Source organism: Neoarius graeffei, chromosome 1 (assembly GCF_027579695.1).
Source record: "Neoarius graeffei isolate fNeoGra1 chromosome 1, fNeoGra1.pri, whole genome shotgun sequence".
In the NCBI taxonomy this organism is placed as follows: domain Eukaryota; kingdom Metazoa; phylum Chordata; class Actinopteri; order Siluriformes; family Ariidae; genus Neoarius; species Neoarius graeffei.
The window spans coordinates 123,894,516-123,918,162 of NC_083569.1; the positions used below are offsets into that span (position 1 = coordinate 123,894,516).

At 42.6% G+C, this 23,647-nt stretch overlaps 1 protein-coding gene across 3 annotated transcripts in view; it reads left to right on the forward strand.

Moving 5' to 3' along the window:
• LOC132889736 (corticotropin-releasing factor receptor 2) overlaps positions 1 to 23,647 on the forward strand; it is a 191,202-nt gene that overhangs the window by 67,887 nt on the left and 99,668 nt on the right. For all 3 annotated transcript variants that reach the window (XM_060926535.1, XM_060926543.1, XM_060926552.1), the window contains exons 3-6: positions 3,225 to 3,310; positions 3,611 to 3,717; positions 5,963 to 6,080; positions 15,573 to 15,726. In XM_060926535.1, the coding sequence (XP_060782518.1) occupies positions 3,225 to 3,310; positions 3,611 to 3,717; positions 5,963 to 6,080; positions 15,573 to 15,726 (465 nt within the window). The remainder of the gene's footprint in view (positions 1 to 3,224; positions 3,311 to 3,610; positions 3,718 to 5,962; positions 6,081 to 15,572; positions 15,727 to 23,647) is intronic.

Below are 23,647 nucleotides of genomic sequence, written 5' to 3' on the forward strand. Positions count from 1 at the left end.
TGAAGATCAGACTTTGATAGATCCCTGTTCTTTAAATAAAACAGGGTGCCCACTCACACCTGATTGTCATCCCATTGATTGAAAACACCTGACTCTAATTTCACCTTCAAATTAACTGCTAATCCTAGAGGTTCACATACTTTTGCCACTCACAGATATGTAATATTGGCTCATTTTCCTCAATAAATAAATAAATGACCAAGTATAATATTTTTGTCTCATTTATTTAACTGGGTTCTCTTTATCTACTTTTAGGACTTGTGTGAAAATCTGATGATGTTTTGGGTCATATTTATGCAGAAATATAGAAAATTCTAAAGGGTTCACAAACTTTCAAGCACCACTGTATGTGTGTGTGTGTGTGTGTGTGTGTGTGTGTGTGTACAGTATTGGTGCTTAACTGGACAGCATGGAGGAGCTTTTTAATTACAATCAAAGTGGTGGTGAAGATATTTGTAGTGGCGATATTAGTGGTGGTGGTGGTGGTGGTGATGATGATAGTAGTGGTTGTGGTAATGATGGTAGTGGTCATGATGATAGATCACCAGAGTAGTGATGGTGGTTATGACAAAGATGCTGGTGATGTTCATGACGGTGGTGGTGATGCTGGTGGTGATAGTATTGGTGATGGCGGTAATGATAGTGATGATAGTACTGATGATGGTGATAGTAGTGGTTCTGGTGATGATAGTAGTGGTTGTGGTAATGATGGTAGTGGTCATGATGATAGAGCACCAGAGTAGTGATGGTGGTAATGACAGTAGTGCTGGTGATGTTCGTGGTGGTGGTGATACTGTTGATGACAGTACCAGTGATGGTGATAATAGTGGTGGTGGTGATGATAGTGGTGATGGTTGCAGTGATGGTGGTAATGATAGTGGTGGTGGTGATGATAGTATTGATGATGGTGATCATAGTGGTGGTGATTGTAGCGGTGGTGGCAGTGATGGTGGTGATAATGATGGTGGTGATGATAGTACCGATGATGGTGATAGTAGTGGTGGTGGTGGTGATGATAGTGGTGGCAATGATAATGATAGTGGTGATGATAGTACTGATGATGGTGATAGTGGTAATGTTGGTGATGATAATAGCGATGATGGTGATAGTAGTGATTATGGTGATAATGGTGGTGGTGATAGTAGTGCTTTATTTATTAACCTTTATTTAACCAGGAAAGACTCATCGGGATTAAAAATCTCTTTTACAAGAGCATCCTGGCCAAGACAGGCAGCAACTGCAGTTAATAAAACATAGAGCCAATACAAACATCCATACACACAAAATTAAACCATTTACAGAATAAATTACACAATATCCCTTGATGACCTTTGCTCAGCTCATCCTGAACCCCATCTTCAAAGTTTTTGATGCCATCATGAACTTCAAGAAGGAAGAGACAGCTAAGCTGATTGAAAAGTTGGTGATAATGGTGGTGGTGATAATAGTGATGATGGTGATGATGGTGATCATGGTGGTGGTGAAAGTAGAGGTTGTAATGATAGTAGTGATGGTGGTGGTGGTGATAAGTAGTTGTAGTGATAATAGTGGACATGATGATAGTAGTGGTGATGCTGGTGATTATAAAAATGATGATGGTGATAGTGGTGGTGGTGATGAAAGTAATTGTGGTGATGAAAGTAGTAGTCGTTGTGGTGATAGTAGTGATGGTGGTGAAGATAGTAATGGTGGTTGTCATAGTGATGTTAGTCATGGTGGTGGTGATAGTAGTGATAACAGTGATGGTGGTCATAGTAGTGGTGGTAGTTATGATGGTGATGAAATTCATGATGGTGGTGGTGATAGTAGTGATGGTGGACAGTAGTGGTGATGATCATAGTGATGATGGTGATGTAGTAATGGTGGTGATGGTGTTAGTGATAGAGGTGGTGTTGATGATAGTAGTGATGGTCATCATAGTAGTGGTGATGATGGTGGTGATGATAATAGTGATGGTGATGAAAGTCATGATGGTGGTGATGAAATTCATGTTGGTGGTGATAGTCGGGTTGATGGTGGTGGTGATAGTAATGGTGGTGTTGATAGCAGTGGTGTTAGTGATAGTAGTGGTGATGGTGATGAAGGTCATGATGGTGGTGATGATATTAGTGGTGGTGATAGTAGTGATGGTGGTGATGATAGTGGTCATAGCAATGATGTGATGATAGTAATGGTGGTGGCAATAGTAGTGGTGGTGATGATAGTGGTGGTGGTGGTGACGATAGTAATGGTGGTGGTGAAGATAATGATGGTGGTGGTGGTGATAGTAGTGGTGGCGATGATGATAGTAGTGACAGTAGTGATGGTAGTGGTGGTGATGATAGTGGTGGTGATAGTAGTAATGGTGGTGATGATAGCAATGGTGGTGGTGGTGGTGGTGGTGATAGTAGTGATGGGGTTGATGATAGTGGTGATGGTGGTGATAGTAGTAGTGGTGATGATAGTAATGGTGTGGATGATATTAGTGATGGTGATAATAGTAGTGATGGTGGTAATAATAGTGGTGTTGGTGATGGTAATGGTGGTGGTGAAGATAGTAGTGTTGTTGGTGGTGAAAATAGACTGATGGTGGTGGTAGTAGTGGTGATAGTAGTGTGGGTGGTGGTGATGAGAGTACTGATGGTCATGATAGTGTGGTGACGGTGATGATAATAGTGATGGTGATGAAAGTCATAATAGTGGTGACGAAAGTAGTGGTGGTAGTGATAGTAGTGTTGGTGGTGGTGATAGTAGTGTTGGTGGTGATTAAAGTAGTGGAGGATTTGATAGTAGTGGTGGTGGTGGTGGTGGTGATGAAAGTAGTGGTGGTAGTGATAGTAGTGTTGGTGGTAATGAAAGTAGTGGCAGTGGTGACAGTAGCGGTAGTGATGTTGGTGATTGATAGTGGTGGTGGTTCTGCTAGCTCTGTATGCAGACAGAGAAATACTATGTTTTAAATGGAGGTATGGTCATGGTAAACAATAGATTCATTCATAAAAAGAAAAATAACTCTATAAAATAGTTTCTGCATTTCATTTACAGATTTCCGTTTACTGCCTGATGAAATAAACACAGTTCTCAGTAGTGCACTCATCTTGTTGTCTTTTTTTTTCCAGCTCAGTGTGTGTCTTGCCTTTCTGTTTCTCATGGCTTCTGTTTTATTATTTTTGGATGACTGTTTTTTTTCCTCTCTTGACTTGAATAAATATGACCTGCTGATGTACGTTTTTTCTCTGGACCTGCAGGGAGTGCGTATAGAGAATGCCTGGAGAATGGCACATGGGCTTTCAAGATCAACTACTCTAGCTGTGAGCCCATTTTAGAGGAAAAGGTGAGTGATGACTTAGCTGTCTCTGACTAAATTTGGCTTCTTGTGTTTTTCTATTTGCCTGAGACTTATGAGGAAAAATATATTTTATTTAACAAGGAAAAAATGATCTCTGTGGTAATCCCTGTAACAATGCCTGTGAATGAGAAATTATTGTATGATGCCATAACCTTGGTAATTGGAATCTTTTACACGTTTTAATTCGCTTTATTAGTGCACTAGCTCTACAGCGTAATTTATTCTCTGCTGTTTCAGTCACAGTAGAAGTGCCCTATTGTGTATGTTTGTATGTTGCTTCTCCAGAGGAAGTATCCAGTTCACTACAAGATTGCTCTCATCATCAACTATTTGGGACACTGCATATCTGTAGGTGCTCTCATCATTGCCTTCATTCTCTTCCTGTGCTTGAGGTAAAGTCACCACACACACACTCTCACACACAGCTGCTCAGTCAGCTTATCCCTCAAACTTGGGGCATGCTTTCTTTAAAGGAGAGCACATCAAAATAATGAATTATAAGTTTGATAAAATGCCCTACATCCCACACACACATTACCATTTTATAATCTCAATTCAGTGTCTTGTGGCTTCATAAAAGTGGCCATGAGTAACCATCAGAGTGTGATATTAAAAGTAAATAAATAAATAAATAAATAAAATAACTCCATGCTGGGTGAAGTGCTATTCTATGTGCTGCTGAATAATGAGTGTGGAAAATGTTTTGTTTTGCAGTGATTAATGTGAGAATTACAATGAGGACTATCTATGCAGTAATATATTATGACATACAAGACTCCTTTTAGATTTAGAGTGGTGCTTGAAAGTTTGTGAACCCTTGAGAATTTTCTATATTTCTGCATAAATATGACCTAAAACATCATCAGATTTTCACACAAGTCCTAAAAGTAGATAAAGAGAACCCAGTTAAACAAATGAGACAAAAATATTATTCTTGGTTATTTATTTATTGAGGAAAATTATCCAATATTACATATCTGCGAGTGGCAAAAGTATGTGAACCTTTGCTTTCAGTATCTGGTGTGACCCCCTTGTGCAGCAATAACTGCAACTAAACGTTTGCGGTAACTGTTGATCAGTCCTGCACACCGGCTTGGAGGAATTTTAGCCCATTCCTCTGTACAGAACAGCTTCAACTCTGGGATGTTGGTGGGTTTCCTCACATGAACTGCTCGCTTCAGGTCCTTCCACAACATTTCCATTGGATTAAGGTCAGGACTTTGACTTGGCCATTCCAAAACATTAACTTTATTCTTCTTTAACCATTTTTTGGTAGAACGACTTGTGTTGTCTTGTTGCATGATCCACCTTCTCTTGAGATTCAGTTCATGGACAGATGTCCTGACATTTTCCTTTAGAATTCACTGGTATAATTCAGAATTCATTGTTCCATCAATGATGGCAAGCCGTCCTGGCCCAGATGCAGCAAAACAGGCCCAAACCATGATACTACCACCACCATGTTTCACAGATGGGATAAGGTTCTTATGCTGGAATGCAGTGTTTTCCTTTCTCCAAATATCATGCTTCTCATTTAAATCAAAAAGTTCTATTTTGGTCTCATCCGTCCATAAAACATTTTTCCAATAGACTTCTGGCTTGTCCACGTGATCTTTAGCAAACTGCAGATGAGCAGCAATGTTCTTTTTGGAGAGCAGTGGCTTTCTCCTTGCAACCCTGCCATGCACACCATTGTTGTTCAGTGTTCTCCTGATGGTGAACTCATGAACATTAACATTAGCCAATGTGAGAGAGGCCCTCAGTTGCTTAGAAGTTACCCTGGGGTCCTTTGTGACCTCGCTGACTATTACACGCCTTGCTCTTGGAGTGATCTTTGTTGGTCGACCACTCCTGGGGAGGGTAACAGTGGTCTTGACTTTCCTCCATTTGTACACAATCTGTCTGACTGTGGATTGGTGGAGTCCAAACTCTTTAGAGATGGGTTTGTAACCTTTTCCAGCCTGATGAGCATCAACAACACTTTTTCTGAGGTCCTCAGAAATCTCCTTTGTTCGTGCCATGATACACTTCCACAAACATGTGTTGTGAAGATCAGACTTTGATAGATCCCTGTTCTTTAAATAAAACAGGGTGCCCACTCACACCTGATTGTCATCCCATTGATTGAAAACACCTGACTCTAATTTCACCTTCAAATTAACTGCTAATCCTAGAGGTTCACATACTTTTGCCACTCACAGATATGTAATATTGGATCATTTTCCTCAATAAATAAATGACCAAGTATACTATTTTTGTCTCATTTGTTTAACTGGGTTCTCTTTATCTACTTTTAAGACTTGTGTAAAAATCTGATGATGTTTTAGGTCATATTTATGCAGAAATATAGAAAATTCTAAAGGGTTCACAAACTTTCAAGCACCATTGTATTTCACTAGTTCTAATCAAAAACCTTAGAAGTGTGAATTACACACTGTTGTTTTAAATAATTTGAAAGAAGAGATCAGGAAATCCACTTAAGCAGCTGCGTAACCTGACTCTGAATACCAGAAACTTTCCTCATGCCAGTAGTGACATAACTTTTGTCTCTGACTCCAAAGCAAGGAAAAGATGTATAGTCTCTCTAACAGAAGTTGTAAAGTGGAACTTTGTGTGTTTGTGTTTCGTTGATTGCAGGAGCATCCGGTGTTTGCGAAATGTAATTCACTGGAATTTAATAACCACTTTCATTCTGAGGAACATCATGTGGCTTCTGCTACAGCTCATTGACCACAACATTCACGAAAGGAATGAGGTGTGTGCATGTGTGTGTGCGCGCGTGTGTGTGGTCATGTGTACATGTGCATGTGCGTGTATTTTAACTCATTCGACTACGTACTACAGGAAGACATTTTGAAACCTTAAAATGATAAACACTTGCTTTAGTTTTGAAGTTACATAAAGCCAGTGGAGACGTAACCATGGCAACAACCAGGAGAACCATTTAGGATGTTTTTTTTTTTTTATTTCATGTTTGAATTTTTTTTTCACTTCCACCATCCTTTATTATTTGATACCGGGACACTTCATCTGATGACTGTTACTAAAACTGTCACTTAAAGCAGCTTTGGATTGCTTTGGACGCACATTCATACAGAAGTATACACGCTATGTTATCTCAGTGCATGCCGTAGAATCCTATTAACGTTTTATAAAAACACGCATGGCTTGCATTTCATGGAGCTGAAGCTGCAGCAGAGATGTGTTCTCTTGTAACCCTGCTGGAGTGTTCCAGCCCTCCTGCTGACCGAGTGGAACAGAAACTCGTTTCTTTCCGACACAGCACAATTTGACTCGCTCTCGTTCTCATGCAGCGTGAATTTGATCACAAAACTTATAATTAGAGGTGGACAAAGTACCCAACTTCATTACTTAAGTCATAGTACAGATCCCACTGGTCAAATATTCCTCCAATACAAGTGAAAGTCGTACAGTCAATTTTTTTACTTAAGTTAAAGTCGTGAAGTATTTGCTTTTAAAAATACTTAAGTATTAAAAGTACATTTTCTGTCAACGCATTGTTCTATTATTGCCATTATGCTTACAAAACCTAATGCCTCTGAAGCAACTGACTGGATTTACTGACTAACTTGTAGAACCTGTAGAATAAACGTCTGGTAGAATGTTACAAAATGAAACACAATTGAACTGAAAAAGAACCATTGTCATTTTTTTTTAATTGTAACCCTCCTCCCCACCCCCACAAAGCAGCATGGTCGTGTTCTGACCCGGCTCTGGCAGTGTGTGCACACATGCATGCGTATGTTAATCAGGAAGACAGTGGAATAGCTGTAAATGCAGCTTGCTCAGAAAATGACAATCCAACCTGATTAAAACCCAGATCTGCACCTTGAGCTTAATAACTGCCCAACAGCAACACTGCTTTAAGCAAGACAAAAAAAATGCAAGACCATCATGTGACATCAAAACAAAAAAATGCCAACAAGTTGTTGTGACTGACTAGTACAATACTGTCCATCTCACAGGTCGTGTGTGTGTGTGTGTGAGCACTTGCAAGTGTATGTATTCATGCACATATGAATCTGCCTGTGGAATCATGGTAGTTTAACAATAAGCTAGTGAAGCTCCACCTGATATGCTAGCAAACTCTTTTCAAACTCAAAATCATGTTGGCTAGCTAATGCTACGAGAAAAGAAAGATTTCTACATTTTATTTATTTGGCAAAATTATGCTAAAACATGGGCGGCACGGTGGTGTAGTGGTTAGCGCTGTTGCCTCACAGCAAGAAGGTCCGGGTTCGAGCCCCATGGCCGGCAAGGGCCTTTCTGTGTGGAGTTTGCATGTTCTCCCCGTGTCCGCATGGGTTTCCTCCGGGTGCGCCGGTTTCCCCCACAGTCCAAAGACATGCAGGTTAGGTTAACTGGTGACTCTAAATTGAGCGTAGGTGTGAATGTGAATGGTTGTCTGTGTCTATGTGTCAGCCCTGTGATGACCTGGCGACTTGTCCAGGGTGTACCCTGCCTTTCGCCCGTAGTCAGCTGGGATAGGCTCCAGCTTGCTTGCGACCCTGTAGAAGGATAAAGCGTCTAGAGATAATGAGATGAGATGAGATGCTAAAACATTTCTGAAAGCACTTCAGATAAGTTAATGTAATTCATGTTAGTGTAACTCTGTTTTAAGATGAGAGAGGAAATCTGCCACGACCATCTGTGCCCCCAGCCTGTGGACCACCTCGAACTTAAACGGCTGGAGTGCCAGATACCAACGGGTGAGCCGCGCGTTGGCATCCTTCATGCAGTGGAGCCACTGCAGGGGCGTGTGGTATGACCAGAGGGTGAAAGGGCGCCCCAGCAGGTAGTAGCAGAGGGCGAGGACCGCCCACTTGATGGAGAGGCATTCCTTTTCTATGGTGCTGTACCTGCCCTCATGCACCAACGGCTTCCAGCTGATGTACAGCACTGGATGGTCCTCCCCCTCCACCTCCTGAGACAGAACAGCCCCCAGCCCTCTGTCTGACACGTCCATCTGCAAAACAAAGTGGAGAGAAAAGTCAGGGGAGTGTAACAGTGGCCCCCCACACAGTGCAGCCTTTACCTTAGAGAAAGCCCGCTGGCATTGCTCCTTCCACTGGACCGGCTCTGGTGCCCCCTTTTTAGTGAGATCAGTCAGCAGGCTGGTGAAGTCTGAATAATTAGCTATGAACCTACGATAGTAACCAGCCAGCCCCAGGAACTGTCTCACTCCCTTTTTGGTCTTGGGCCTCGGGCAGGCCGCAATCGCTGCTGTCTTATTGATTAGGGGACGCACCTGCCCATTGCCCAAGTGGAAGACTAGATACCATACTTCCACCTGCCCAATTGCACACTTCTTCGGGTTGGCTGTGAGACCCGCTCGCCTCAGCGACCTAAGGATGGCCCTTAGGTGTTCTTGGTGCCGCGGCCAGTCATTACTATAAATAATGATGTCGTCTAGGTATGCAGCCGCATAGGTGGCGTGGGAGTGGAGGACCCTATCCATAAGCCGCTGGAACGTAGTGGGCACCCCAAACAGCCCAAAAGGAAGTGTGATGAACTGATGTAAGCCAAACGGTGTGGAAAAGGCCGTTTTCTCTCGGGATAGTGGAGTCAAGGGGATCTGCCAATATTCCTTTGTAAAATCCAGTGTCGAATAAAAATGAGCCGTGCCTAGTCGATCGAGCAACTTGTCCATACGAGGCATTGGGTATGCACCAAATTTAGACACCGCGTTAACTTTTCTATAGTCCACACAGAACCGAACTGTGGCAGCGGGGGCATGGTCACTGGGGAAGACACACAAACACAGGTTAATTCCCGTCAGGTGCAGTGATTCTGCCACTTACCTTCCCTGACTCTGCCCTCCATTCACAGACCGACGCTTGACCACGCCCCCGCTGCCATATACATATTTTATCAACTTATGGCCTACTTATTTATATCTCATATCAATGCACATATTGGTAAATTATTAAGCCTACATTTCACCATCAATCTACACTGTAATTTGTAAAACTTATTCACAATATACACTACCAATTCACATATTCGCAATAGTTATTTACATCTCACACCATCAATTCACATATTAACAATAGTTGTGTACTGCAAAAATAGCCTACTACACGGGACTGATGCTCACACTCTCTCTCCCTCGCTCCCCCTGTCTCACGGTCATTCACTCACGCTGCCTCTGCCACTTGTTCTGACAGCTCCTCCCACTCGCAAATGAAATTTGCCGGTGAGACGGGGGGAGCGAGGGAGAGAGAGAGTGTGATCAGTCCCGTGTAGTATTTTTGCAGATGCATACCTTAACAGATGACCTCTATCTCTCTCATCATCAAATCATTTCGTCTTTAAAATGATAGCTTCTTTAGCGCGAATGCAAAAAAAAGCGACTTACGGCAAATTTTATATCACTCGCGGGCGTGCGAGGGCCACTGTCTAAACACGGGAGGCTCCCAGAGCGTCTGGGAGACTCAGGATGTCTGAATCGTTTAATTTTGTTATTTAGTCTAGTCTTAGTGTCCCACAGCAACCTCATAACTTTGGCCGACCAAAGCAGCATTGGATTGGGAATGGAGCGCGCGAGCCAATGGAAAAGTCCAGGCTGCCAGTTCTCACTATCATGAAGGAGGTTTGCTAGCGTTCCATGCGCAAAGACAGGTTAGCGGGCGTCCATTAAATTAGCTAACTCAATTTTCTGATATTTACCTAAAAGCTAAAAACACAGAAAACAGCTACAACTTAGTAAATGAAGATAAAATATGACAGAACTACAGACAAAAAGATCTGAACTTCAGCAAATGGAGGCGTGAATTTTTCGACTAGAATCCTGTCTGTCAGTGTTAGCTAACGTTACTCATGTCATCTGCTGCACTAGGATATTTTGCCTGAGAAAGTTTCTCAACTAAAGACAAAATAAACAAAAGAACCATGACTTACCGCTGTCTACTTTGCTAAGGCATCGTGTTTAGCAGATAGTTACAACTTCGTACGACATAAATCCTCATAAAATATAAAGTATGATGGACTGATAGAAAACAATGGCGCCAGTTTCTCGAGCTGAAGTCCATTAACGTTAACATTAAACGTATGATGATGCTGTGTGATGTCACGCATTCTCGCAGCGCATGCGCATTCAGTGATAATTCCAATGAAAAATGTTTTTTTAAAAATTGATGGGTGTAATTCGCTTTAGCTTATTTTTTTTGTTGTCTAAATCAGGGCTTTTCAAAGTGTGGGGCGTGCCCCCCCCAGGGGGCGCCAGAGTTCTTCAGGTGGGGCGCAACATGAGGAAAAATAAACCAGAATAAGTTACTATTGCGGACATTTAGCGAACTTCAGCTCGCCTTTACCAGAGACAAAATGGATCGATTTTTAGTACCTAAAGCTACAGTGAGTGAGGAGACAGAGTCTGGGCCAAGCAAAAAACCAGACCCTCCAGGATTTCGCGATGTTGCGATTTGCAAATTCAACCAATCCCCGCGAATTCAGGGCGGTGTTGCAATTATATCCAATCACCGCAACTTTCCCTCAAATTTGACCAATTATTGGCGTCGTCTTGAGGTGACGTCGACAAACTAACTTCCGCCTTACTTCTGTGTATACATTCAAGAGAAGCAGCATGTGCGAAGTGTTGCCAGATTGGTCGGTTTCAAGTGCATTTTGGCGGGTTTTGAACATATTTTGGACTGGAAAACGTCAGCAGTATCTGGCAACACTGCATGTGCGAGTCAGTGTTTATATAGGCATAAATTCTGTTACTGAAAGTGTGTTATGTTTACAGTGAAGGACTGTGTGCACTTTACATTATTTTTTTACTTAATACAAGAAATTATTGGCTGCCAACATTTTTGCCAAAATGGTATTTTATTTTCCATTGTTTAGGCAGCTTCAGCATCATACTGTGAGATTCTGTTCAAATTGTTTTTTTTCTTCTCTGAAGCCTGAGCCATTTATTTTATTAGTTTATAATTATTGTTTAATTTAGTCTTCAGGAGAGACTGCCTGCACACAGTACTAGTATTAATATTTTTTTCTTACATGAAAGCTGAGGCATTTATATTATATTTTAAGGTAACTTCATGTTGTGCTGTGAGGTTCTGTGCACTTTAACTTTTGAACCAACAGGTGCATTTGGATAAGTAAAGCCTATTTTTCTGCATTTTTGTAGTCCTGGTAATCTTTTATATTTGTAAAGTTGTTTATAGGACCATTTCTCAGTGTCTTTGTTTTTTAATCAATAGTTTTTCAGTAATAACTTTAATATTTAACATATCACTCAATTTTAATCACAAAAATAGAAAATCGCAACAATTTCTCGCAACTTTCACTTCCTCCCGCAATGTAATCGCAACAAAAACCTAAAAAACACCGCACCTTTCATCACAATTTTTTGGAAAAAAAACCCGCAACAATCACAAAAAAGGCCTGCGGAATCCTGGGGGGACTGAAAAAAGAAGGAAGTATGACCACGATTATTTAAAGTTTGGATTTTCATGGACTGGATCTGAAGATGCTCCACTGCCACAGTGTGTCGTCTGCCAAGAGGTGCTAGCTAACGATGCTATGAGATGTTTAAAATATGTAAAAAAAAAAGATGTTTTAAAAAGCACAGATGTTTAAAATGTGTAAAAGAAAAAAATAAAAATGTGTACAACAACCATTTTTTAAAAATACGAATGGAACATTAAGTATAGCAACAGTGGCGTGCACAGACATTTTGGGGGGCAAGTGCTCTGGGGGGAAAAAGGGCACTTTTGTGCGCATGTGGAACACCTTATTATAAAAGTCTGAGATTTAACCCTCCTCTTGTGTTCGGGTCGCCACTGACCCGTTTTAGTTTTTAAAGGTGTAAAACAACCACTTAATGTTAATTTATTACATCAAGGCTTTTTGACTTTGCCAGGAATCTCTACTTGAACAAAATAGAAAAAGAAATTTTTGTTTTCCTAAATCTGAAAATGGTCTACCAAAAAATATAATACTTATGTGCAGTTGTTTCTGTATGCGACGGGCTACTTCACGACAAAATAATTACAGCTTGGGCTTAGAGGGCAAACAATACATTTTCACTCGATTCATGTGTTACCTGGCTGGTGGGGCAGGGGAAGAGCTGACTGACTGCCCGATGTGTTGTCTGCGCTACGACAAGGCCGTGGCTTCCAGGACGCTATGCTGCTGCAACCTCACATTGAATGCACTGCACGCTTATTCACGTGACAGAGCAAGAGAGACAGAGGTCTGGTGTGTGTGCGGAGGGGGCACACATCGGGACATTATTTTCACACACGCTTTTAATGCCGCGGCTTTTCTAAAAGATCATGTCGACATTGGCCTCAGTAAACTGTAAAAAAAAAAATAATTCAAAAGGGCACTTTTTTGGACAGAGGGCAGAGGGGCAGGTGCTTGAGCACCACCTCGTGTCTATCTGTGCACGCCACTGTATAGCAACAACAAAAATTCCGGAAAAAAAAAAAAATCCGAGGGGGGGCTGACTCTCCCACACTTTGAAAACCCCTGGTCTAAATCATTACTGACGAACTCTCATATTGATGGTGTTTTTAGAATAGATGAAAATGAATAAAAGTATTTTATTATTATAAACACTGAACCAGAGGTAGCGCAGCTCTCTGGTAATATTGGATCATTTTCCTCAATAAATAAATGACCACGTATAATATTTTTGTCTCATTTGTTTAACTGGGTTCTCTTTATCTACTTTTAGGACTTGTGTGAAAATCTGATGATGTTTTAGGTCATATTTATGCAGAAATATAGAACATTCTAAAGGGTTCACAAACTTTCAAGCACAATTGTACTTCGTGACTGTCCACCTCTGCTTATAATGATGATTTAAAAAAACTCAGCGAAACCTTGTCTGGTACCTGATAGTTCTGAATTTGGTGTAATTATGCTAACTGTATGTTGTAGAATTCTCTCTTTCTGCCTGATAAAGCAGGAGGAGACTCAGGCTCTTGGGCATGTTAAGTGGATCTCCACTTGGATTCTTGGATATACTGTAATGATTCAGGATGGGAATGTCAAATAAAACTAGAAAAGCACTCGGAGAGCGCAGACCTCCGCCAAGAATCCTTTAAAAAAAATCCGGGATCCAGAAGGTGATCCGGATCACCGCCAAAATTTAATGGATTGTTACTTGTGCCAAGTCTGGAAAAAATTTCAGAGCAATCCGTTCATAACTTTTTCCATAATGTTGCTAACAGACAAACCAACGCTACCAAAAACATAACCTCCTTGGCGGAGGTAACAAAAATATGCAAAAGAGTGTGGAGCAAGGAGTAAAATGCTCTATGTTGTGCTGTTATAGGAAAATAATCAACAAGAGTGTGATGTTTCTATCTTGACATTTTCCAATAACAGCACATCCCTGAGTGTTTTATTCCTTTTACACCACAGCAGTTTTTTTTTTTTACATAACAATTACCATTTTTAGCTCATCCAGCTGCAGGCCAGGCTGGATGAGCTTATGTAATCATGCGTTGTCTGTTGCTGTCTGTCCACAATTTACAAAAATTGCTCCTCCTCCTAGAGGATTGATTGGATTTTGATCAAACTCACATACAATGTTCCCCAGGTGGACGTGCATAAAAATTGTCAACACGGTGGCGCCACCCGTCATATTTATGATTTTATGGGCATCTGAAATTTTCAGTGACTTCTCACATTAAATGCTACTTTTCGTAAACAGCTGGGACATTTTTACTGAAACTCACCCAGAAGACTCTAAAGACATATACCAACAAGAATTGTTCACCAGGTGGCGCCACCTACCATGGATGAGGCGACAGAAGGGCCATGTGCAATTTCATGAAAATTGTTACTCCTCCTACAGGATTGATCAGATTTTGATCAAACTCATATGGAATGATCCCCAGGATGGGTTGCATAAAGTTGTACAGACGGTGGCACCTAGTCTGGCTAACGCGACTGCAAAGCTCTATGAGCTATTGGTCTGGCCAAGATATTAAGCCCAACCGTTTCCCAGAGCCCGTGGTTGACCTGCCTCCCTGAAATGCCTCAGTTTGCTACTGGTCGAAGCCAGAAAAGGCTGTGACGAAGCTTAAACCAATCACATCACTCTTTTCTCTGACGTATGCGATGCGACGGGGCTAACTGGTAGATTAAACTCTTACCGAAGCCGGTCGGGAGCAAGGCGAAAACGTCCTTCCTTTCAATAAATACCTCCAGGGCTGCTCTTTGCTCCGTTTTCAATGAGAACGTCCTGTTGAATGCTTTCAATACAGCATTCGTGAATGAAGCGCTTCCGGCATAGATTCTGTAAACAATCTATGGCTTCCGGTCGCAGTTCTACTACGTCACTGCCTTGAACACGCCTCTACCCAGGGCCGTTGGAGATGCTCAAAGTTGATTGGTTCCCTATTTTTCGGGAGCTTGGAAGAGCTGTAGATAGCTTGCCTGGCCAGACTAAGCTCGCAACAGGCCCTCATGTTGCGTCACGCTTAGGATGGGCGGGCCCAGGCTAGGTGGCACCACCTACCATATTTAACATTTTATGGGTGTCTGAAATTTTTGGGTGACTCATCACATTAAACGCTACTCTTCGTAAACTGCTAGGATGTTTTCACTGAAACTCACCCAGAAGACTCGAAAAACATATTCCAACAAGAATTGTTTACCAGGTGGCGCCACCTGCCATGGATGCAGCTACACAGGGGTCATATGCAATTTCACAAAAATCGCTACTCCTCCCACAGGATTGATCAAATTTCAAACTTGCACACAACAACAGTGGCCGGTATGAGCTCAAGCTTCATTGAGGCAATTTTATTCATTCATTTAAAGTCGTCATACTTTTTAATCTGTTGATTGTTTCATTTAATGCTCTGTGAAACAATTTCTCAGGTACGTGATAGCAAGAAACATGTTAAATCTTTAACCACTGACACTGGAGACTCCTTCAATAAATGTTAAATAAATCACAGAAATCTTCTCCATACATGTCTTTATTATTACCTCCACTGACTGTGTTGGAGGAGGTTGTGCTTTCATCTCTGTTTGTTCGTCTGTTCCCAGTGTAACTCAAAACGTAGTGAATGGATTTGGATGAAATTTGGTGGACAGCTTTAGTGTTATCCTAGGTTCAAGTGTTTTGATTTTGATGTTGATAATATGTGTCTTGGCGGAGGCATGGACTCTCATGAATACCTTTTAGTTAACGTTTATCAATATCCTCACATGAACCATTCAGCCTTATATAATGCTTTATTTGTTTTTTTTTTCCCAGCCATGGTGTCGCCTCATAACCACCATCTATAATTATTTCGTGGTGACGAATTTCTTCTGGATGTTCGTGGAAGGCTGTTATCTTCACACGGCTATCGTCATGACCTACTCCACCGACAAACTCCGAAAGTGGGTTTTCCTCTTCATCGGGTGGTGTGAGTACATTCTTTTCTGTTGCTATGGTTACGCTTTACACCAAGTTTTAGTACTAAGTGCTAAACAATACAATTATAAGTTAAATTAAATATGTGAAACATCATGACACATTCTGTGTGTAGAGACGTGTGAGTGTGAGTCAGTCGAGTCCTTTTTCTTTCTTTTTTCAAATTTATTTGATTTATTTTAAACGATGTGCTGCTTTTTAAAGTATGTTACAAACTAATATGTGTAAATTTACACACTTGGTGACATTGGTGCCCAATCTTCCAGTGTATTCCAATGTATTGATAATAGCTTTTCATTTTTATTTGTATTATTATTTTTAGTTTAAAATGTTTTAAATTGTATTTTTTAAAGTAAAATAATTATTACTTATAATTAATTACTGTAATTATCTATATTATTTAGTTTAACTTTATGTTAAATGTTTTTAACTTTTTAGCCTCAATTTTTTTTTATGTTGTTTGTTCAACTATTGGATATTAAACATGCTTTAGACAGTTTAACTCAATGTTGTTTAATTAACACAGATTTAATGTCAAATTCTTGAGATTTGTGATGAATTAAAATGGACAGGTCCTTTCTGTTCTGGTTCCAGTTTTTTTTGTGAAATTGGAGTCAGTGAGTCTCTGACATCTGTGTCTGGATTGTAAATGCGATATGTCCTTAGGGACCCAAAAGCAATTACTGATATCACACCTGGTACCTTAATTACACTCGATATGCTCGTAGTTTTGATTGATCTTTCGAGAGGATGGCAAAAGTATAAAACAGACACATTAAAACCAATGTTTCATTTTATGTATGCTACGGTTAACATAGAGTACATTTTACGTATTACAGTGAACATAAAGCAGCTTTAATATTTATTTTTTGAAGCTATTTATTTTAATTCACTTCTGTAATAACTGAAATATTATTAGGAGAAAGACCTTGACTGAAGCTCCAATTGAGATTCCCTCCTAGTGAATATTCTACAAGTTATCTTTATCTTTTTCTCTGCAAGGGATGGTTTCCTCCATTTTATTAATTTTTGTGCATATTGAATTTTATTTTATGGACTCCTCATACCCCCACAAAAACAATCTCCTTTCCCTGAATAACAGAAAACCAGCTTCTGAGCTTCATCAAGCCCTGACTGATGCTCCGATTAATAATAATAATAATAATAATAATAATACATTTATATAGCGCCTTTCAAGAAACCCAAGGACGCTTTACAATTATAGACAAAGAAAATAAATAAAAATAATAATAAATAATAATAATAAAAAATAAATAAATAAAAAGTAAAAAAGTTATGATTAGAGTCATGTGTTGTGGTCAGATTAAACTAAAAAGAAGTACATGGAAAAGCACCTAGTGTGAAACCTGGAGGTGGATCTATGAAGCACTGGAGCTGGTTTTGGGGCTCTTATGAAGTTTGATGGAATCTTGAATCATCACAAGTGCCAGGATATTTTAATCCAAAACCAGCTTGCTTCTGCCAGGAGGTTATGATTACTTCAGGTTCGCAGGTCTAGATGTATATACCGTACAGGTAAATCTATATATTAGCAAGTCATATCCTCCTAGCAGAGGTAATACTTTTTACATAGGAACTCTGCATTTTAACACTGGAGTAAAAAAAAAAAAAACAGGTTTCTGTGAATGTGGAATGACTGACAGTTAATACATCGTATTTTCATTAGTACAGGAGCTCTGAAAGATTTCGAGGCAGGTCTGTATTCTAAACCAAAACATTAATTTTCACAGAAACACAATCAATGTTTTGTGACGAGCATCTCCGACTGCGAACCCTGTGGTGTGAAATAAATTAGATGACCCCACACACACACACACACACACACACACACGAGAATTTAAATGAAAATGTTGGTGTCTTCTACACACTTCTCCAGATAACAGCAGTTCTTAAGAAATGGCTAGTGTTAAAATAAAACTATAAGCTAAACTTTAATCTGAAACATGTTAAATATGTTTATATTGAAATATTCATGATGTGTTTTCTGAGTTGGTGGTGATTTGTTGCTTTATTGCCCGTTAGTTGAAAGTTGAAGCTTTGGAAGCTGATGTGTTTGAATAAAGAAGAAGAAGAAACCTTTATTTGTCACATGCACACTTCAAGCACAGTGAAATTCATCCTCTGCATTTAACCCATCTGAAGCAGTGAACACACACACACATTCAGAGCAGTGGGCAGCCACACCAGAGCGCCCGGGGAGCAGTCAGGGGTTCGGTACCTCGCTCAAGGGCACCTCAGCCCAAGGCCACCCCACGTCAACCTAACCTGCATGTCTTTGGACTGTGGGGGAAACCGGAGCACCCAGAGGAAACCCACGCGGACACGGGGAGAACATGCAAACGCCACACAGAAAGGCCCTCGCTGGCCGCCGGGTTCGAACCTGGAACCTTAAAGTATACAGATGAAGAGGTGAGAGAGTTGGACAGACTCAAGGACTGAAGCGCCGCTGCATCACATATGCAAATCGAGGGGTAAATCACACTGCGCTGCTATCAGCACTGTAATGTAAGAAACGTATTGAAAATAGTGCAGCATGTCTGTGAAAGATGTTCGACTCAGGATTTGATTATAAAATAAATAAATCTTGGATGTTGTTGAGGACCAAGGGTTAATTATACAAATAGAGAGAGTTCGTCTTTGCTTGGCTTATTGCAGGGTGCCAATATTTTTTAAGTTGACAGTGTGAGTGTCAGTGAAAAGCAGAGCTAAATTTTGAGTGTGTGATCTATCTATCTATCTATCTATCTATCTATCTATCTATCTATCTATCTATCTATCTATCTATCTATCTAACAGAAGGAGTCTGCAAATATGAGGTGGTTGTGGGCAGGGCTAGCTAGTTTCCTTGTTTTCCCCTTTTATTGACAATGAGCAATTTTATGTGGCTGGAAGAGCTGAAATACTTTGGGTTATGAGAAAGCAGAGAGAGAGAGAGAGTGTTACTTTGTGATTTTTCAGGGTTAAAATTGCCTTTATTTCTCCCGTTTCCTTCCCTGCAACACTTCGATTTTTCTTCCACGTGAAGTGAAATCGTCTTTGTGGCCTGGCAGATGGAGCTCATGTTCACTGCTCCAGGGGAAAATTACAGTAATCCACGCCACTAGTCACCAAGCCATGAATAAAACATTCAGTAGCAGAAAAACACAAACAGATATGCTGTGAGTTCTGTGACATCTCAGAGCTGAAAAACCAACAGTGAGGTTGTGAAGAAGACGCAATAACTCTGTTAGCAAAGTGCAGGTGTGGCGTTTCATTTAATTACAAAAAACAACCCCAAACAACAAAAAAAAAAACTTTTCTTAAGTAAAACCTCAGTTCTACCAAATCATAATGAATAATAATTAGCTATTTATATCAATACAATTACTACCAAGCATTGCCAGGCAAAACAAACCTCACCCAGTAGCACTTATGATGAATATGATGGAAGATATCGTGAAAAAAATAAAAGGTCCCCGTGGGTCCATGTGGCTACTGCTTATAAACAAAATAGTTTTCTGATCCCATGTCCATACAGTAAATATAGCATATATACATTTACTCTGAGGCAGTAGCCACAAAAATGAAGTGTAATGCAAAAATGAACAATTTAAAAATCAAAGGAGTAAAATATACCGAGTGTCTGTACTTTATATTATTCTATTCTTACCTCTTACAGTTTTCGAACCTGAAACCTCTGAACCGAGGCTGACATACACACGCTGTCGCCATGACCCAAACTCTTATTTCCTGGAAATGGCCCAGTGCTAGAGCTCAGTGGAACGCATTTTCCCTCTGTAATAAGCATAAACATGTCTGAAAGCCATTTCTTTAGCCTAGTCCATTTAGTTATAATTTATATTTATAATAATTGTAAAATCAGACCAGGTGGGTGGAGCACAGAAGCACGGCAGGCCAGAACTGAGTTCTCAAAAACCTCTTTTATTCTTCACTTTTCATCGTTATATATTTACTCTCACAGGTTCTGGTTGGGGGAGAGCTCCCTTTCTCTGCTCTCCCTCTCCTTTTATAGGGCGTGGTCACTGGGGAAAACACACAAACACAGGTTAATTCCCATCAGATGCAGTGATCAGGTGCACTTACCTTCCCTGACTCCGCCCTCCATTCACAGACCGACGCTTGACCACGCCCCCGCTGCCACATACCCCCACCACCCGACTCAGGCCAGGGAGCCATCCGGCCTGCAGCCGACTCCCTCCAACCCCCCCACAGGAGAGGAAATCCGCCACGACCATCTGCGCCCCCGGCCTGTGGACCACCTCGAATTTAAACAGCTGGAGTGCCAGATACCGATGGGTGATCTGCGCGTTGGCATCCTTCATGCAGTGAAGCCACTTCAGGGACGTGTGGTCCGAACAGAGGGTGAAAGGGCGCCCCAGTAGGTAGTAGCGGAGGGTGAGGACCGCCCACTTGATGGAGAGGCATTCCTTTTCTATTGTGCTGTACCTGCCCTCGTGCACCCACAGCTTCCAGCTAATGTACAGCACTGGGTGTTCCTCCACCTCCTGAGACAGAACAGCCCCCAGTCCTCTGCCTGACACATTCATCTGCAAAATAAATGGGAGAGAAAAGTCAGGGGAGTGTAATAGTGGCCACCCACACAGTGCAGTCTTTACCTCAGAGAAAGCCCGCTGGCATTGCTCCATCCATTGGACCGGATCTGGTGCTTCCTTTTTAGTGAGATCAGTCAGCGGGCTGGTGACATCCGAATAATTAGGTATAAACCTACAATAGTAGCCAGCCCCAGGAACTGTCTCACCCCCTTTTTGGTCTTGGGCCTCGGGCAGGCCACAATCGCTACTGTCTTCTTAATTTGGGGACACACCTGCCCATTGCCCAAGTGGAAACCCAGATACCGTACTTCCACCCACCCAATTGCACACTTCTTCAGGTTGGCTGTGAGACCCGCTTGCCTCAGCGACCTAAGGACAGCCCTTAGGTGTTCTAAGTGCTGCGGCCAGTCATTACTGTAAATAATAATATCGTCTAAGTAGGCGGCTGCGTAGGTGGCGTGGAGGCGGAGGACCCTGTCCATAAGCCGCTGGAACGTAGCAGGCACCCCAAACAGCCCAAAAGGAAGTGCGATGAACTGGTGTAAGGCAAACGGTGTGGAAAAGGCTGTTTTTTCTCGGGATAGAGGAGTCAAGGGGATCTGCCAATATCCCTTTGTCAAATCCAGTGTCGAATAAAAACAAGCCGTGCCTAGTCAATTGAGCAACTCGTCAATACGAGGCATTGGGTATGCGTCAAATTTAGATACCGCGTTGACTTTTCTATAGTCCACACAGAACCTGACCGACCCGTCGGCTTTGGGAACCAAGACCACCGGGCTGCTCCAGTCACCTCTGGGACTCCTCGACGATGCCCATTTCAAGCATGGCCACGAGTTCTTCCCGAACCACCTTTTTTTTGTGTTCGGGCAGTCTGTAAGGGCAGCTGCACACCACGACCCTTGGGGGCATCTCAATGTGGTGTTCTATGAGGTGGGTGTGGCCGGGCAGGGGCAAGAACATGTCAGAAAATTCTATCTGCAACTGGACGACCTCCGTGAGCTGGGTCGGGGAGAGGTGGTCTCCACAGGGGACCGGAGCAGTGGGCAATGTCAATTTTCCTTTTTGAACCTCTGACCCCAGCTCCACCTTCTTCGGAACCACCGACACCAATGCCATGGGGACCTCCTTGTTCCAGCATTTTAGCTGATTGAGGTGGTAAATCTGTAATGCCCCACCCCGTCCGTTTGCCTCACCTCATAGTCGACGTCCCCGACTTGCCGTATGACCTCAAAGGGTCCTTGCCACCTGACGATCAATTTGGAGCTCGACATGGGCAACAACACGAGTACTTTATCTCCCAGTGTGAATTCCCTAAGGCACGTGCCCCTGTCGTACAGATGGACTTGACGTTCTTGGGCCTGCCTCAAATTCTCCTGGGTTAGGTGCGTGAGTATGTGGAGTTTGGCGCGCAGGTCGAGAACGTATTGAATTTCATTTTTACTGGTTGAAGGTCCCTCCTCCCAATTTTCACGTAGCATATCCAGAATGCCATGCGGCTTACGCCCGTATAATAATTCGAATGGGGAGAACCCCATGGAGACTTGCGGGACCTCTCGCACTGTGGATAACATGGGCTCAAGCCATTTATCCCAGTTGCATGCGTCTTTGCTTACAAATTTTCTAATTATATTTTTCAGGCTGCAATTAAACCGTTCAACTAAGCCATCCATTTGTGGGTGATAAATGCTGGTGCGGATAGGCTTAATTCCCAGTAACCTGTACAGTTCGCACAGTGTGCATGACATAAATGTAGTGTCTTGATTAGTCAGAACCTCTTTGGGGGATTCTGACTTGGGAGATGACGCAGAAGAGTGCTTTCCCAATTCTTTCGAACAGGGTCTCGATTAATGGCAGAGGGTGCAAAGATGCTTTTGAAATTACCGCTGGATTTTCTAACAGGCATTCGCGGCATGCTGTACACCACCTACGGACATTGCCATGAATCCCTGGCCAATAGAACTGGGCCATTATTTGGGCTAGTGTCTTATCCTGCCCCAAGTGTCCGGCCATGGGATTAAAGTGAGCCACCGGGAATATAAATTCCCGGCGGCTCTTTGGGATTAAAAGCTGTGTTATTGGTTCCTTAGTCTGAGTGTCCTGTGTTGCTCGGTATAATCTATCCTTAATAATGGAAAAATAGGGGAAGGACGTTGTGGCATTTGGCTGGAGAGTTTAACCATCAATTACTCTCACTTGGTCAAACGCATGCTGCAGAGTCTCGTCTCGTGACTTCTCTAACGGGAAATCTGCAAGGGAATCCCCGAGAGAGGGAGGAGGAGCCTGCTGCTCCTCACTCTGACGCGGTGACGTAGACGGCTCTGTGACAGCTGCTCCTGCCAATGCCACTCCGGGACCTCCCCTCGCTAAACTATGGCAGGCCCCACTCTTCACTAAATGCTTCATTAATTCCCTAAATCCTGGCCAATCAATCCCCAGAATTATCTAGTGGGTAAGGCGAGGATTAACCGCCACCTTTACTCTAAATTTTTCCCCTCAAAATAGAATGTGGACTGACACTAAAGGGTAGTTGTGAACATCCCTGTGCACACACAACACCTTCACCAATTGTGCTCTCCCCAATGCCTCGTCTTGCACCAGGATTTGGTGGATTGAGATCTGATTACAGCCAGAGTCCACCAAAGCCTGATACGTATCCCCTTGGATACTCACCAGCATGCGATAAGCTCCAGCCTGATCGAGGGGAGAAGAGGAGACATGCTGTCCTGCCATCGGAACGGCCGCCATATGGTATATCGATGGCCTGATCCAGCGATGCCAGGCTATGGCACTGGACCCACTCCACTGTTCCTTCCAGAAGTCGGGCGATGAATTGCTCCAGTGCCACCAGGTCGACGATTCCCTCGGCGTCGCGGTTGTCGGCCCTCAGCCACCACTGGCAGGCATCCCGGAGTTGCTGGCCAAATGCGAACGGCCGGCCGACCTCCTCCAGATGCAGCGTGCGGAAGCACTGCCGTTGCTGTTCCGAGGTGCGACCCACACATTGGAGGACGGCCCTGTGGAGGTCCGCATAGACCAGCCGGCTGTTGGCAGGGAGCTGTAGCGTGGCCATTTGTGCCGCGCCCATTAGCAGGGGGAGGAGGCGCGCCACGCGCTGTTCCACTGGCCAACCCCATGCTTCTGCTGCCTGCTCAAAAAGAGCGAGGAAGGCTTTGGGGTCATGATGTGGACCCATCTTTGTTAGGGTGAGGTGGGGAGGGTCTGCGGCGGTGGTGATCATGGACCCTGCCGATGTGAGCAGGTGCCAGAACGCCTGGCGATCTTCCTGCTACACCAGCACCAGGGCTTCAAACCTTTCCTGCTCCTTCCAGAGGGCGATCA